This window comes from Cordyceps militaris (genome assembly GCF_000225605.1).
Source record: "Cordyceps militaris CM01 unplaced genomic scaffold CCM_S00004, whole genome shotgun sequence".
NCBI classification, from domain to species: domain Eukaryota; kingdom Fungi; phylum Ascomycota; class Sordariomycetes; order Hypocreales; family Cordycipitaceae; genus Cordyceps; species Cordyceps militaris.
This window is the reverse complement of record NW_006271972.1, coordinates 3,261,625-3,272,231: the sequence shown is the minus strand read 5'-3', so window position 1 is coordinate 3,272,231 and position 10,607 is coordinate 3,261,625. Positions and strand designations below refer to the sequence as shown.

The window sequence follows — 10,607 nt, the reverse complement described above, 5'->3', positions numbered from 1 at the left end:
CGCACGCGCGCGACCCAGCCGCGTACCTGCGCGGGTGGTTCCTCGGCGCGCCGCTCGGAGATATCGGGCACGACAGCGTGCGCGAGTTCTTATGCTGGGCTTTTTTTGACGCCGACGCAGAGGACCCGGCAATGCGCGAGGAAATGGACGGCTACGTAGCCACGCTTGAGGAGCGCCTTGGACACCGCTTCGCAGAGGGCCGGGGCACGGCCAAGAGCCTGCGGCTGACGCTGGAGCCTGTCGAGACGGCGTACCGCGGGCTCGCGTGGTACGCCGTCATGGCCCTGGTAGACGCCGCTACGTGCGCGCTGCTGCGCGGCTACGGGTTCCGCTTGTACGGCCGGAGCAGCACCGCTGAGGTGCTTGCGACGTTTCCGCCGCGGCCGCAGGAGCTGCTCAGCAGTTTCAAGTCGCCGGCGCCGAAGCTGGGATACTGGTACTACGGGCCGCCGTCCCGGGCGGCGCGGGCCGGGGACCGAGAGCCGCTACCGGTGGTATTCCTCCACGGCATCGGCGTCGGGCTTCTCACCTATCTCCGGTTCCTTTTTGACCTGGTCAAAGCCGCCGACGTCCAATCGAGGCAGGAGGGCAACAGCCCTGGCATTCGGATTATTGCCGTCGAGATGCTGCCCGTGTCGTTTCGGCTCACGTCGCCGCCACTCGACAAGCGCGCCTTTCTCGAAGCGTTTACCGCCATCGTTGACGCGCATGGCTGGGACGACTTTGCCATTGTCTCGCACTCGTACGGCTCCGTGCCCACGACGCACATCCTCACGGGTGATGACGCGCTGAGCCGCCGCGTCCGCGCAGTCACGCTCGTCGACCCCGTCACGGTGCTGCTGCAGCTGCCGCATGTAGCCTATAACTTTACGCGGCGGCGACCGCGGACCGCGGCCGAGTGGCAGCTGTGGTACTTTGCGAGCGCCGACGTTGGCACTGCTACGGTGCTGGGACGGCACTTCTTTTGGCGGCAAAACATTGTCTGGAAGGAGGACCTGCTGAGGCGTCCAGGTGGCGGGGGCCACCGGCGAGTCACCGTCAGCCTGGCCGCCAAGGACATCATTGTCAACGCGCCTGCGGTGGCGGAATACTTACGGGAGCCAGAGAATGCGGCGGGAGGAGGTAATGCGGAGTCCTGTGTCGGCGTACTCTGGTTTCCTCAACTGGATCACGCGCAGGTTTTTGACACGCCATCAGATTACAGCAAGATTATAAAGTGCATACTGGCCGAGGCGAAGGATTGACGTGTCACAATCAGCCTTCCCTTGGGGGACAACTGAGCGCCCTTGTCTACCTACGCGGGCGGGGCGAGTCCATGAACTTCGCTAATTAGACATAAGACCAATAGAAAAGATTATAAGACCAGTAAACATAGAAAGAACGACGAGATAATATAGATAGCAAGACCGCAAGAAGTAACGGAACGATGAACATCTTACTCGCTGGATATATCCGCAGCAAGCTCGTCACCTCCCCAATCCGTCAGGATAGCGCCAACGGGGCGTGGGCCACTTTGGATGACAACCATGACGAGGTCGGTGTCGGTATCATTTTGAATTTGGTGCTCTGTCCAGGCTGGAACGAAGGCGAAATCTCCGGCAGTCAGAGGGTGCTGTCGCCGTTCCTCGTTAAAGTTCTCATTGACAAGGAGGACGCCGGTACCGGAGACGGCATATATGATGGCATCTAGGATGCACAGGTCAGCCTAGCCCGGTTATCATCACGCTTCTGTCGATGAGGAGCTAGCCGAGGCGTGGCAAGACATACCCTGTTCGCTGTTATGACGGACTGGCGTGCTAGACTGGGGCCGGGTTGTGAGAACTGCTTAAAATAGTTATACCTCGTGGTCCGGCAGGGGGTAGGAAAGATACGCGGTTGCATTGAGGGGGTAGGAATAGACCGAAGAGCCCGGGGTAAGCAACGAAAAGAGTGGGTAGTGAGTGGTGTGATGTATTGTGTGTGCGCGAAGGAGGTGGTCAATGGTGGTCAAGCTTACCAGAGGCGCACATCTTGTCGCAGCGGTCGACGACTGCGGCACGCCTTATCACGGGCCCCTCGACAGTTGGATGGGTCGGCTGGAGATCCTTGGCCGCGGTAACGTGGGTGGAGGCGGGCATGATCATGGGGAGAATCTCCGAGATGAAGGGTATTAGTGACGCCATGGTGGAGGGGCGGTCTGCGACGCGGGGTCGATTCAGCGATGCTGCACGTTGGGTTTTTTTGCAACCAAGAGTCAGAAATGCGACTCCTCGTGGTGCGACGGCGACTTGAGCAGCAGCATGCAATAATGTGTGACGAAAAGGGCCGGCTGGCAACAGGCTGAAGGTTGCTTGGCGAGGATGTGAGGGTTGATGTGTCTGGCTTTGAACAGCCACGGTGGCAGCCACCCCACCGTTCATCAACCAACAGCACCACTTGTGTTAGTGCCCCTGGCGTCATTGATCGGCCTATTCTGCTCACAACCTTGCTACCCAACCTCGCATGTCGCCGCCCGCGCACCGCACACGACGGCCTGTCTTATTCTTATCTTGTCAGATAACCAGAGTCTGGGGGTGGCGTATGCACCAACTTGACTAAGGCGAGCCAAGTAAGCTTCCGCCCTGCTGGGTTACCTGCCTAGTCGGGCGCGGGCATGACGCGATGTTGGGAGGCAGACACGCGGCAGCCTGCCTGGGAAGCCAAACAATTTTCTGACAAATTGAGTCGGCGGCGGCATGGATCGAAGGGTAATATCGAGAGGACGGACGAGGATCTTTCCGCAACCAGAAGATATAGGGACACTGGGTCGTGGGACATGAGGTTTGGGACTACCAGCCAAAAGACACGGCGACGCCTCATCCTGGAACCGTCGGACAAGCTGGGCAATCAATGCAGCCCGACTCGCCAGTGGCGCCGGACACTGGGTTGCAGCGTAACTTGTCTAGGGCGGTCCATACCCATTTTCGTCCATCAGCCAGTGATGTTGTTTCGCGGCAGCCACGGTATGAAGTGGCTTAGGGTGCAAATTAGCGGATGATGGCTCGTCGAGATGGTGGTGTTTGCTCAACATAATGTGCTGCTGACGAGGCTCGTTTCGTTTCGCCTTGCTGGGGTCAAGGACCGAGATTCCGCCGGCGGGACGGGACGGGATGGTTCAGAGGGGGCAACTGATGCCTGTCGCCAGATTTAAGATGATGAGCATCAGTAAACTTTCGGGACCAGAGATGTGGAAGGAGCCAGTGCGTGCGACACAGATACCGGCCGGGTACCAAGGTTGGCGATGATAAATTGAACGAACCTACAGAATGAACAACAAGAGAAACCTAAGTGAAGATGAGGATAATAATAAACGGCAATAGGGATAAAGAAGAAGCGGATAGCAAGAATAAATCTCCAGTATATTTGTGAACAGCGCTCCATTGCCACTGATGGGAGCGTTGCCATCAGTGCGTTTGCAGCTGGCAGCTGGCAGATGAAAGTTGCAAATACCAGCTGACGAAAGAGCTTACAAACGGACAAGACAATCCTCAACAGTGCATCTCAGTTTTTTCTATCACATGCACCTCATTTATCAATTGCCAAGATCCCCTGACCGGCGACACAATGTACAAACTTCCTTCCCAGCAGCGCAGCCACAAGTAGGTAGCCAAACCACTAACCAACTGCGCAACTGCGCAACACTATAGACCACGACGGCGCTTGCAGAGCCATGTCGTAACCACAAATGACTTCGGACTGACCACGACATTATTGAACTGCCAAGGCACCATACAGCGCCATCTGACTTTCGTCAGCAGTCAAGATTACACTGGACCGGCTGGTAAAATAGTGAATTGGCTGCTGGCGCAATGCTATATGGGAACTCTAACTATTCACTTGCCTCTCTCGTCATCCCTGGCCAGCTAACAAGTCCAACATTCGCTCGCTTCCTTGCCAATTTTGTTGGATGGTGGACAGACTTTCACATGATGCTTTAGATCAGGACTAATACCTTGGTGGCTACAGTATCAGGCAGGTCTCAATACTAGTGTCACGATGCCCTTGCCATGACAGGACGATGCACCTATGCACACCGACAGGTAGCCCGAGGAGAAGCTCTGAACCAATTGATTTGTTCACACCGTAGACCAGACCTCGGCCGTGCCTCATTCATCGCAGGCACTTTTGTGAGGCTCCATGCCATAAGCCCAACGACATAGCAATGCGCCACCGTGGCAGCTTCTCGCCATGCAACTAGTTGATAATGCCAAGGGCCTTTTGTTCTTGGAGCTTGGGCCCAGAATGGCAAATTTGTTGGTGTGAAAGCTGGCTCGTTACGCAAGCCAGGCGCAACTCAGTACTTTTGTAAGCCGCCGCCTCCTCGTCCCGCCACAAGGATCCTTCGTAAATCAGAAGCCTGCCAAGCAAGGCCAATTGTATCAACCCATGTCCAAAAAGGCGAATTTTGGTTCGTGGACTGTTGGATAGACTGCGTGTTCGTCCCTGGCGGCCATTTCCGCCATGGTCGAGCCGGCTAGCCTCCAGAGCACCGGTGCATCCATCATTCTTGCTAGTTGCGGTGGCGGCGCCCGCCAGCTTATTACGAGTGATTGTCCCCTGCATTGTTATTAGTTGGCTGCCAGTTTATTCCAAGGCTGCTCGCTCGGCCGCCTGAACGACATAGTTTGGTGGTGTGGTAGCTCTAGTGCAAGATCCCCTCCCAAACAGGAAGCTCGTTGCTCTAATAATAGACCTGCGGCTGTACACAACTGTACACAGAATGCTACCTTTTTCTGCAGCAACCGGGATGTTTTGGATTCTTGCACCTAGAAACCCGAGCCGAGCACCCGTTAGCTCTGTTCACAGTCATTAGAGTCGCACTGTCTCATTGCTTTCTTGTTGCTTTCTCGCTGACAGCCGCATGCATGCTTGTTGTGTCGAAGGGCACTCGCAGTGTCACAGAACAGGAAGCTCGGGCAATTGCTTTTTTTTTCTCCTATGTGGACAAGGGTATCTGACCAGAAGAGTCCAGGTTCCAGCGAACCACGAGGTTTTTACCCCTGCTTGGTACGGGGACCCTAGCTGTGCAAAGTTACCGGATGAGCAGGGCAGGGCTACCACCACACGCCATAGCTCACTGCTATAACAAATATCGGTGCTGCGAGAACCGAATGGACGGGCTGAGCAGAAAGTAGAAATTCGCCTCCGGAGCATTGTCGGCACCCGATAGAAACTTTCCACTGCCGGATTAGCGCAACACTACGTCAAGACTGTTCCCTGGAACGTCGGCAAGGCTGGTAATTCGTAGTTGGCTACTAATCAGCAAACACCTCTATCGGTACCTGCAACCGACCTGGTCAACTCGTAGTCTAGTTACAGGGGGGCAGGTTCGTGACAAGTCCCCTAGTTACTAGTGGTCTGCTGTGCAGTGGCGACACGCCAGTCGAGAAGGGAACAATGGCCCAAGTGGCCCGCTTGCCCGCCTCAGAGTTAACTAGAAGCTGGCTTCTTCAAGTGGATAATAAAAGCGCGGTGGGGGCTATATCGCGGCCATTCCATTGTCGTCGCGAACGGGCGTGGGCGTATGCATCCGGCTTAGTTGCTGGAGAGCTTGAGGGGGGGTAAGAAGAAGACAGCTTGATGAAAGGGACTGGATGAATTGAAGACGGGAATTTTCGTGTATGACGAGACGGCGGGAGGGCCAGACAACAGGTGTGAGGGGAGAGAATGATGTCTAACCAACGGCCGAGGCTTCGCTGTATCTGTCATTGTCCGAGAGCAAGAGTTAGCACAAGCTTGTAATCCAAATTGTTTGAGAAACCGGTCCAACTCAAGTTGTCTGCGGCACTCGCAAGGGTACCTTACCTACCTACCTAGGAAGAGTTTTCCCGTCCCGCTGTCACATTATGCTCTTAATAATTAGGCGAAGTGGTTGAAGTCTGCAAACGCTCGCGGAAAGCACGCACCAGCTCTGGTCCCACCTGCGTTGCATCTTGAACCTACGTCCTGTCGCAACCAGCCAGCTTCCTCATCAGACAGCCAATTCTCTACAACGTGACTTCGTCAGATGCATTGACCAGGCGCACCAACAGACACATTTCCCTTAATGCCGCTACTATTTTTTGTCTCACGAGCCCCTATGCAGCCTTCGTCTTCGGGCCCTACCTATTGGCATGGCTTTCTAATCTCCAACTAGTGGCTCGGCTCTTTTGCGCTTGGCTGCAAGGCGTCTCTTCACCGGCGGTCAACACTAGTTATCCAGCTTCAACTCATCAACCACGACTCAGGGCAATTGCTCACCCGCACTGTGAATTGAGATTCAGCTTGCACATCTTGCAGTGCACTCGTCTCCCGGTCATCGGCCATCGTTCATCGCCCGTCGCAGCTCTCTTGGCACATCCACCGCATTGAATCACGGCTAGGCTAGCAAACACACAGACACAACCCAACCTCTGAGGACTCTTGCATGTCAACAGAGCCGTAGCCGCCTTCTACCTTCCTTCTTTCGGCGTGGGTATATCTCAAGTTCGGCCCGTCATTTTGCTTTGACTTCGCAGCTTGCCCGGCAAGATCGCGGTCAGCACAGACACGGCACCACAGACGACGTAAACCACCACCTCAACTCGATCCGGCCAGCAGCACATCGCACGTCTCGGCACTATCAAAAGCACTACACCCATCGGCACCATAGGCCGCTTCCGCGTCCTGCATTCATTACACCTTCACGGCTTCGCACGTCTACCTTCGCGCGGCGCCATCTAACACTGCGTTACGCGCATCTCGCATTCTGCATCCTCCAGCAGAGCATCTTGATCCATCCGCCACCTCGCCATCCACCATAAGCGTCTTAGCTGCCCGCTGTATAGACATCTCGCTTGTTTCTGCAGCTCCTGCACGCCGCTTTATTGCACCCCTGGCAGAGGACCATCCAGCGCATTTCAACACGTCTTGCTTGATTACCTGCCGTTTACTCCACTGGATCCCGCATATAGCTGCAGCTGAGAATTGCAACTACTATTATCCGGTCTAGTCTGGTCGCACTTCGGCCTTGGTTAGCTGGCCATCCATGTTGAGACGTTGCAGGGAAGTCTGCAAAGACAATTCATAAAGTGAGCCGGTCGCCGGACATCTTTGCCCATCAGTTGACCTCGTCACTACCAATTTTTTACGTCAACCCTTCCTTCCTCTAAAGAACCATGCCAAATATGGACCACTCATCGCTACCGTCCATCTGGGGACGTCATGATGCGGAAGATGAAGACGTTCTCGAGTTCCTCAATCACATTCCCGACGAAACAGGAGCTTTGAAACGACGCAAACCGCTTCCCACCGATTCACCCAGCCCTCCAGGATTTACAAAATCCAATGGTCGCTGGCTAGATCCTCTCAATGGTGAGTCACTTCCCGTCAGGCATTGGAATTGCCATGTCTACCTCTGTTATCAGTCTACTGCGTAATGGGGCAGGTCTCGTTGTAGTCTCGCGTCTAACGCAGGTGCATTCAAAGTTGACTGCATGCCTTCTGGGAAGAGGCAGAAACTTCACAAAGAATTTCGGTTGCTGACACGGAATTCTCCAAGAAAATTTAGATGACTTGATGAATCGATTACATAGCGATGCGCCCCTGCACACGCTGCCGGGGACCCGTATGGAGCCGCACAAGAAAGAAAATGTGACACCACTTCTCAGCATACCTGCAGAACTCCTGCATGCGGTCTTGTCGTACCTTGCCCCATTCGATCTCTTGAATGTCACGGCAACTTGCCGCACCCTGCGCGAATATGCTGTGTCTGAGCTGCACTGGCACCGCTGCATCCAACGCAACGTCCCAGGCGTCTGGCTCTCGACCCCGGGCCCATGCAAAACATATCGGCAGTTATACTCTGCTCTCGACCGACTATGGTTCTTGCCAAGATACAAAATATGGTTCAGCGATCGCGACCTCATGGGCAAACTTATCCTGGCTCGTTATGACCAACGGAGAGGCTGCATTGAAGCGTACCAGCTACTCGCCGTCAGTCGCAAAGACTCTTATGATCACTGGCCTGCGGACAGCGAGGTCATAATCCATGGATTTGAGCCCAAAGTCAGCCTACATCTGGACAAACCAGTCTTGCAGTTCAGAGTGCACAAAGAAGGCAAAGCGGAACGAGATTTTCGCAATCGTCCCGGCGCTAACCGTTTTTCTGATGAAATGCCCATGACTCTGGATGACCGACTGGCAGGCATGTACAGCAACTTCATGCTGACACGGCCACTGGATCCCGAAGAGGCCGACAAAAGCCTTTCGGCCGATTACCCTTACCACCACATCTGGCCACCACCAGCGATCCCGGCACGACACCATGTTGCCGGCATTGAATCCGGTCAAGCCGTGGCGCGAACATCCACTTATGACAGGCCTCGAAGCCGGTCTGAAGTGTCCGATCAGACCTTCCGCATTAGGCAGTGGATGGAGCTCACCGGGACATGGCCGCCGCCATTGTCCTGGGCTGCTGCGCCTTTACCTAACGGCAACGGCGGTGCAGCTCCCATTGGCGTGCATATTGGTGAAGAAATCGTCACTTACTCCACTCTAGATCCCACACTATACACACCGACGGCTACGAAACCGTGGCGTGGGATCTGGGTCGGTGACTACAGTGGTCACGGCTGCGAATTTCTATTGGTGAACCAGCCAGACGATCCTCCAGCCACCGATCTCGAACTTGGGCTGGAGCGAGGTGACACAGAGAGTGAGAAGGAATGGCGAAAGAGGTGGCTCGACGCGCGAATATACAGAGGCCGATTGGAAGCCATTAAGCTGACGGGGGACCCAAATATACCTCGCGGCGAATATACATTTGTGGCTGATGATCTTGGCCCTGCTGGCTATGTGGGCGATGCTCAGGACGAATTGTTCGCTGGTGCTCGCATGGTGAAAAGCAAGGGGCATGTGGCTGCGGCCGGGTTCCATCGGGGTACGTACAATCCACCGCAATAAACCGTCGATATGCGAAACATGAGCTAACCGATTTTTTTAGACAAGTTCATCGAGAGTCAGCTTATTTTATTATCGCATAACCGACTGGCGCAATACTGGGTTGGGTTCGGACACATCAGCTTTTTCGAACGTGTCCATATTGACGAACTTATCAAGACATGATCATTGGAGTTTTGATTAGGCTGTATTCACATTTCTTCGTCCATCTGGCGTGATTTTTGTATAACGAAGTGATTATGGTCAGATAATTGATGGCGTAGATGGGAAATAGCCTACTACATTGAGTTCACACACTCGCTGTTGCCAAATGCTTGTACCAATATACTCGAATATCTCTTATTACATGCTATGCTATACAAATCTCCTGCCAACCCCAATTGTCGACTCAAATCTGGGCCTTGGTCTTGGCCTTGGCCTCGGCCCTCTGCTGGCGGATGGCAGTGCTGCTAATCTTGGCGGCAAAGTTGTCGTCGCCGGGGCCATCGCCGTCCGTCATGCCACGCGTGTCCAGGACATCAACCTCGTACACGTCAAGGGCATGCCAGCCCTTGGCTTCCCTCTTGTCGTTGACGGCGCGGCCGCCGCCGCGCGTCTCGCCCGAGACGCAAATGGCGCCAATCGGGCGCTCATCCACCGTGGGGCCAAACGCGTCGTTGAGCACGGTGCAGCGCACGCGCACAGCGCCATCGGCGTAGACGCCGTGCATCTCGGGGCCGCCCGAGAGGCCCGCGGCGACATGCTCGACGCGGTAGCTGCCGGTGTTGGGGGCGCTGTGGGGGTCGCCAGCAGACGGCGGGGTGACGTTGAGAGTCGTGGCGAGAAACGAGAGGACGCTCCGGCAGCGCGTGTCCCAGGATTCGAGCTCCGAGGCAAACTTTTTGCTCTGCAGCATCGGGTCCCCGGATACACCGATGATGAGCGTGCCAGGAGGCGTGGTGGTGCCAGCGGCGGGGAGGCGCAGGAGCAGCACCGTCCCGTGGAGGAGAAGCTTATGGCCGGGGTGCAAGTGGTCAAAGGTGCCGCCCAGGATGACGGTCTCGTAGCTCTTGTCCGCCTCGTCAGCTTCGTCTGGCGCGCCAGCAGACGGCGAGATGCTGATGCCGCCCGGCACCGACACGATCTGGCGCTGCCGAATGACCTGCCTGCCCTCTGCGAGTGCGAGGTACGCCCGCAGCAGCTCGTAGCCCGCTTCGCTGCTCGGGTGGTAGATGGTATCCCACGGGCCCGTCACCGCCGTCGCGAACCCAGCCAGGTCCAGCACCGGCGTGCCGGTCCAAGTGTGAGGTCTGCCGTCGTCTGCGCAGCGCGGCTGGTAGGTCCAGCCGCGGGCGTGGTCGACCAGCACGACGCGGGCGTCGACGCTGCGGGGGGTCGCGGCGCCCATGTCGGTGTCGATGCCCCGTTCGGCGCACAGCGCGGCGAGGAGCGAGTAGACGCCCGCGAGGAGGGACTGCGCGGCGCGCCAGCGGACGACGGACGCTGCTGGCTGGCGGCGCCGCCGGGCGAGGATGGGGGCGGCGACGGCGACGACGAGGAGGACGGGCCGCCGGCGCGGTGAGGGGGCGGCGGCGCAGAGCGCGTCGAGAACGGCGGCGAGCGGCGCGTGGTAGCTGCTGTGCAGCGCGAGACGGGTGCATGGCGTCGGGGGCGCTGGGAGGAGCAGCAGC

General features: G+C 56.5%; 2 protein-coding genes across 2 annotated transcripts; one reads left to right on the top strand and one right to left on the bottom strand.

The window, feature by feature from the left end:
• Positions 1-1,435: 1,435 nt before the first annotated feature.
• On the bottom strand, positions 1,436-2,162 carry CCM_06050 (Cupin, RmlC-type; the record flags this gene model as incomplete). The annotated part of the gene is made up of 3 exons (XM_006671192.1): positions 1,436-1,705; positions 1,768-1,775; positions 1,997-2,162. The coding sequence occupies 3 exons, from the start codon at positions 2,160-2,162 to the stop codon at positions 1,436-1,438; spliced, it is 444 nt and encodes a 147-aa protein (XP_006671255.1).
• Positions 2,163-7,154: 4,992 nt separating this feature from the next.
• On the top strand, positions 7,155-9,102 carry CCM_06049 (F-box domain protein; the record flags this gene model as incomplete). The annotated part of the gene is made up of 3 exons (XM_006671191.1): positions 7,155-7,350; positions 7,538-8,917; positions 8,981-9,102. The coding sequence occupies 3 exons, from the start codon at positions 7,155-7,157 to the stop codon at positions 9,100-9,102; spliced, it is 1,698 nt and encodes a 565-aa protein (XP_006671254.1).
• Between the last annotated feature and the right edge of the window lie 1,505 nt (positions 9,103-10,607).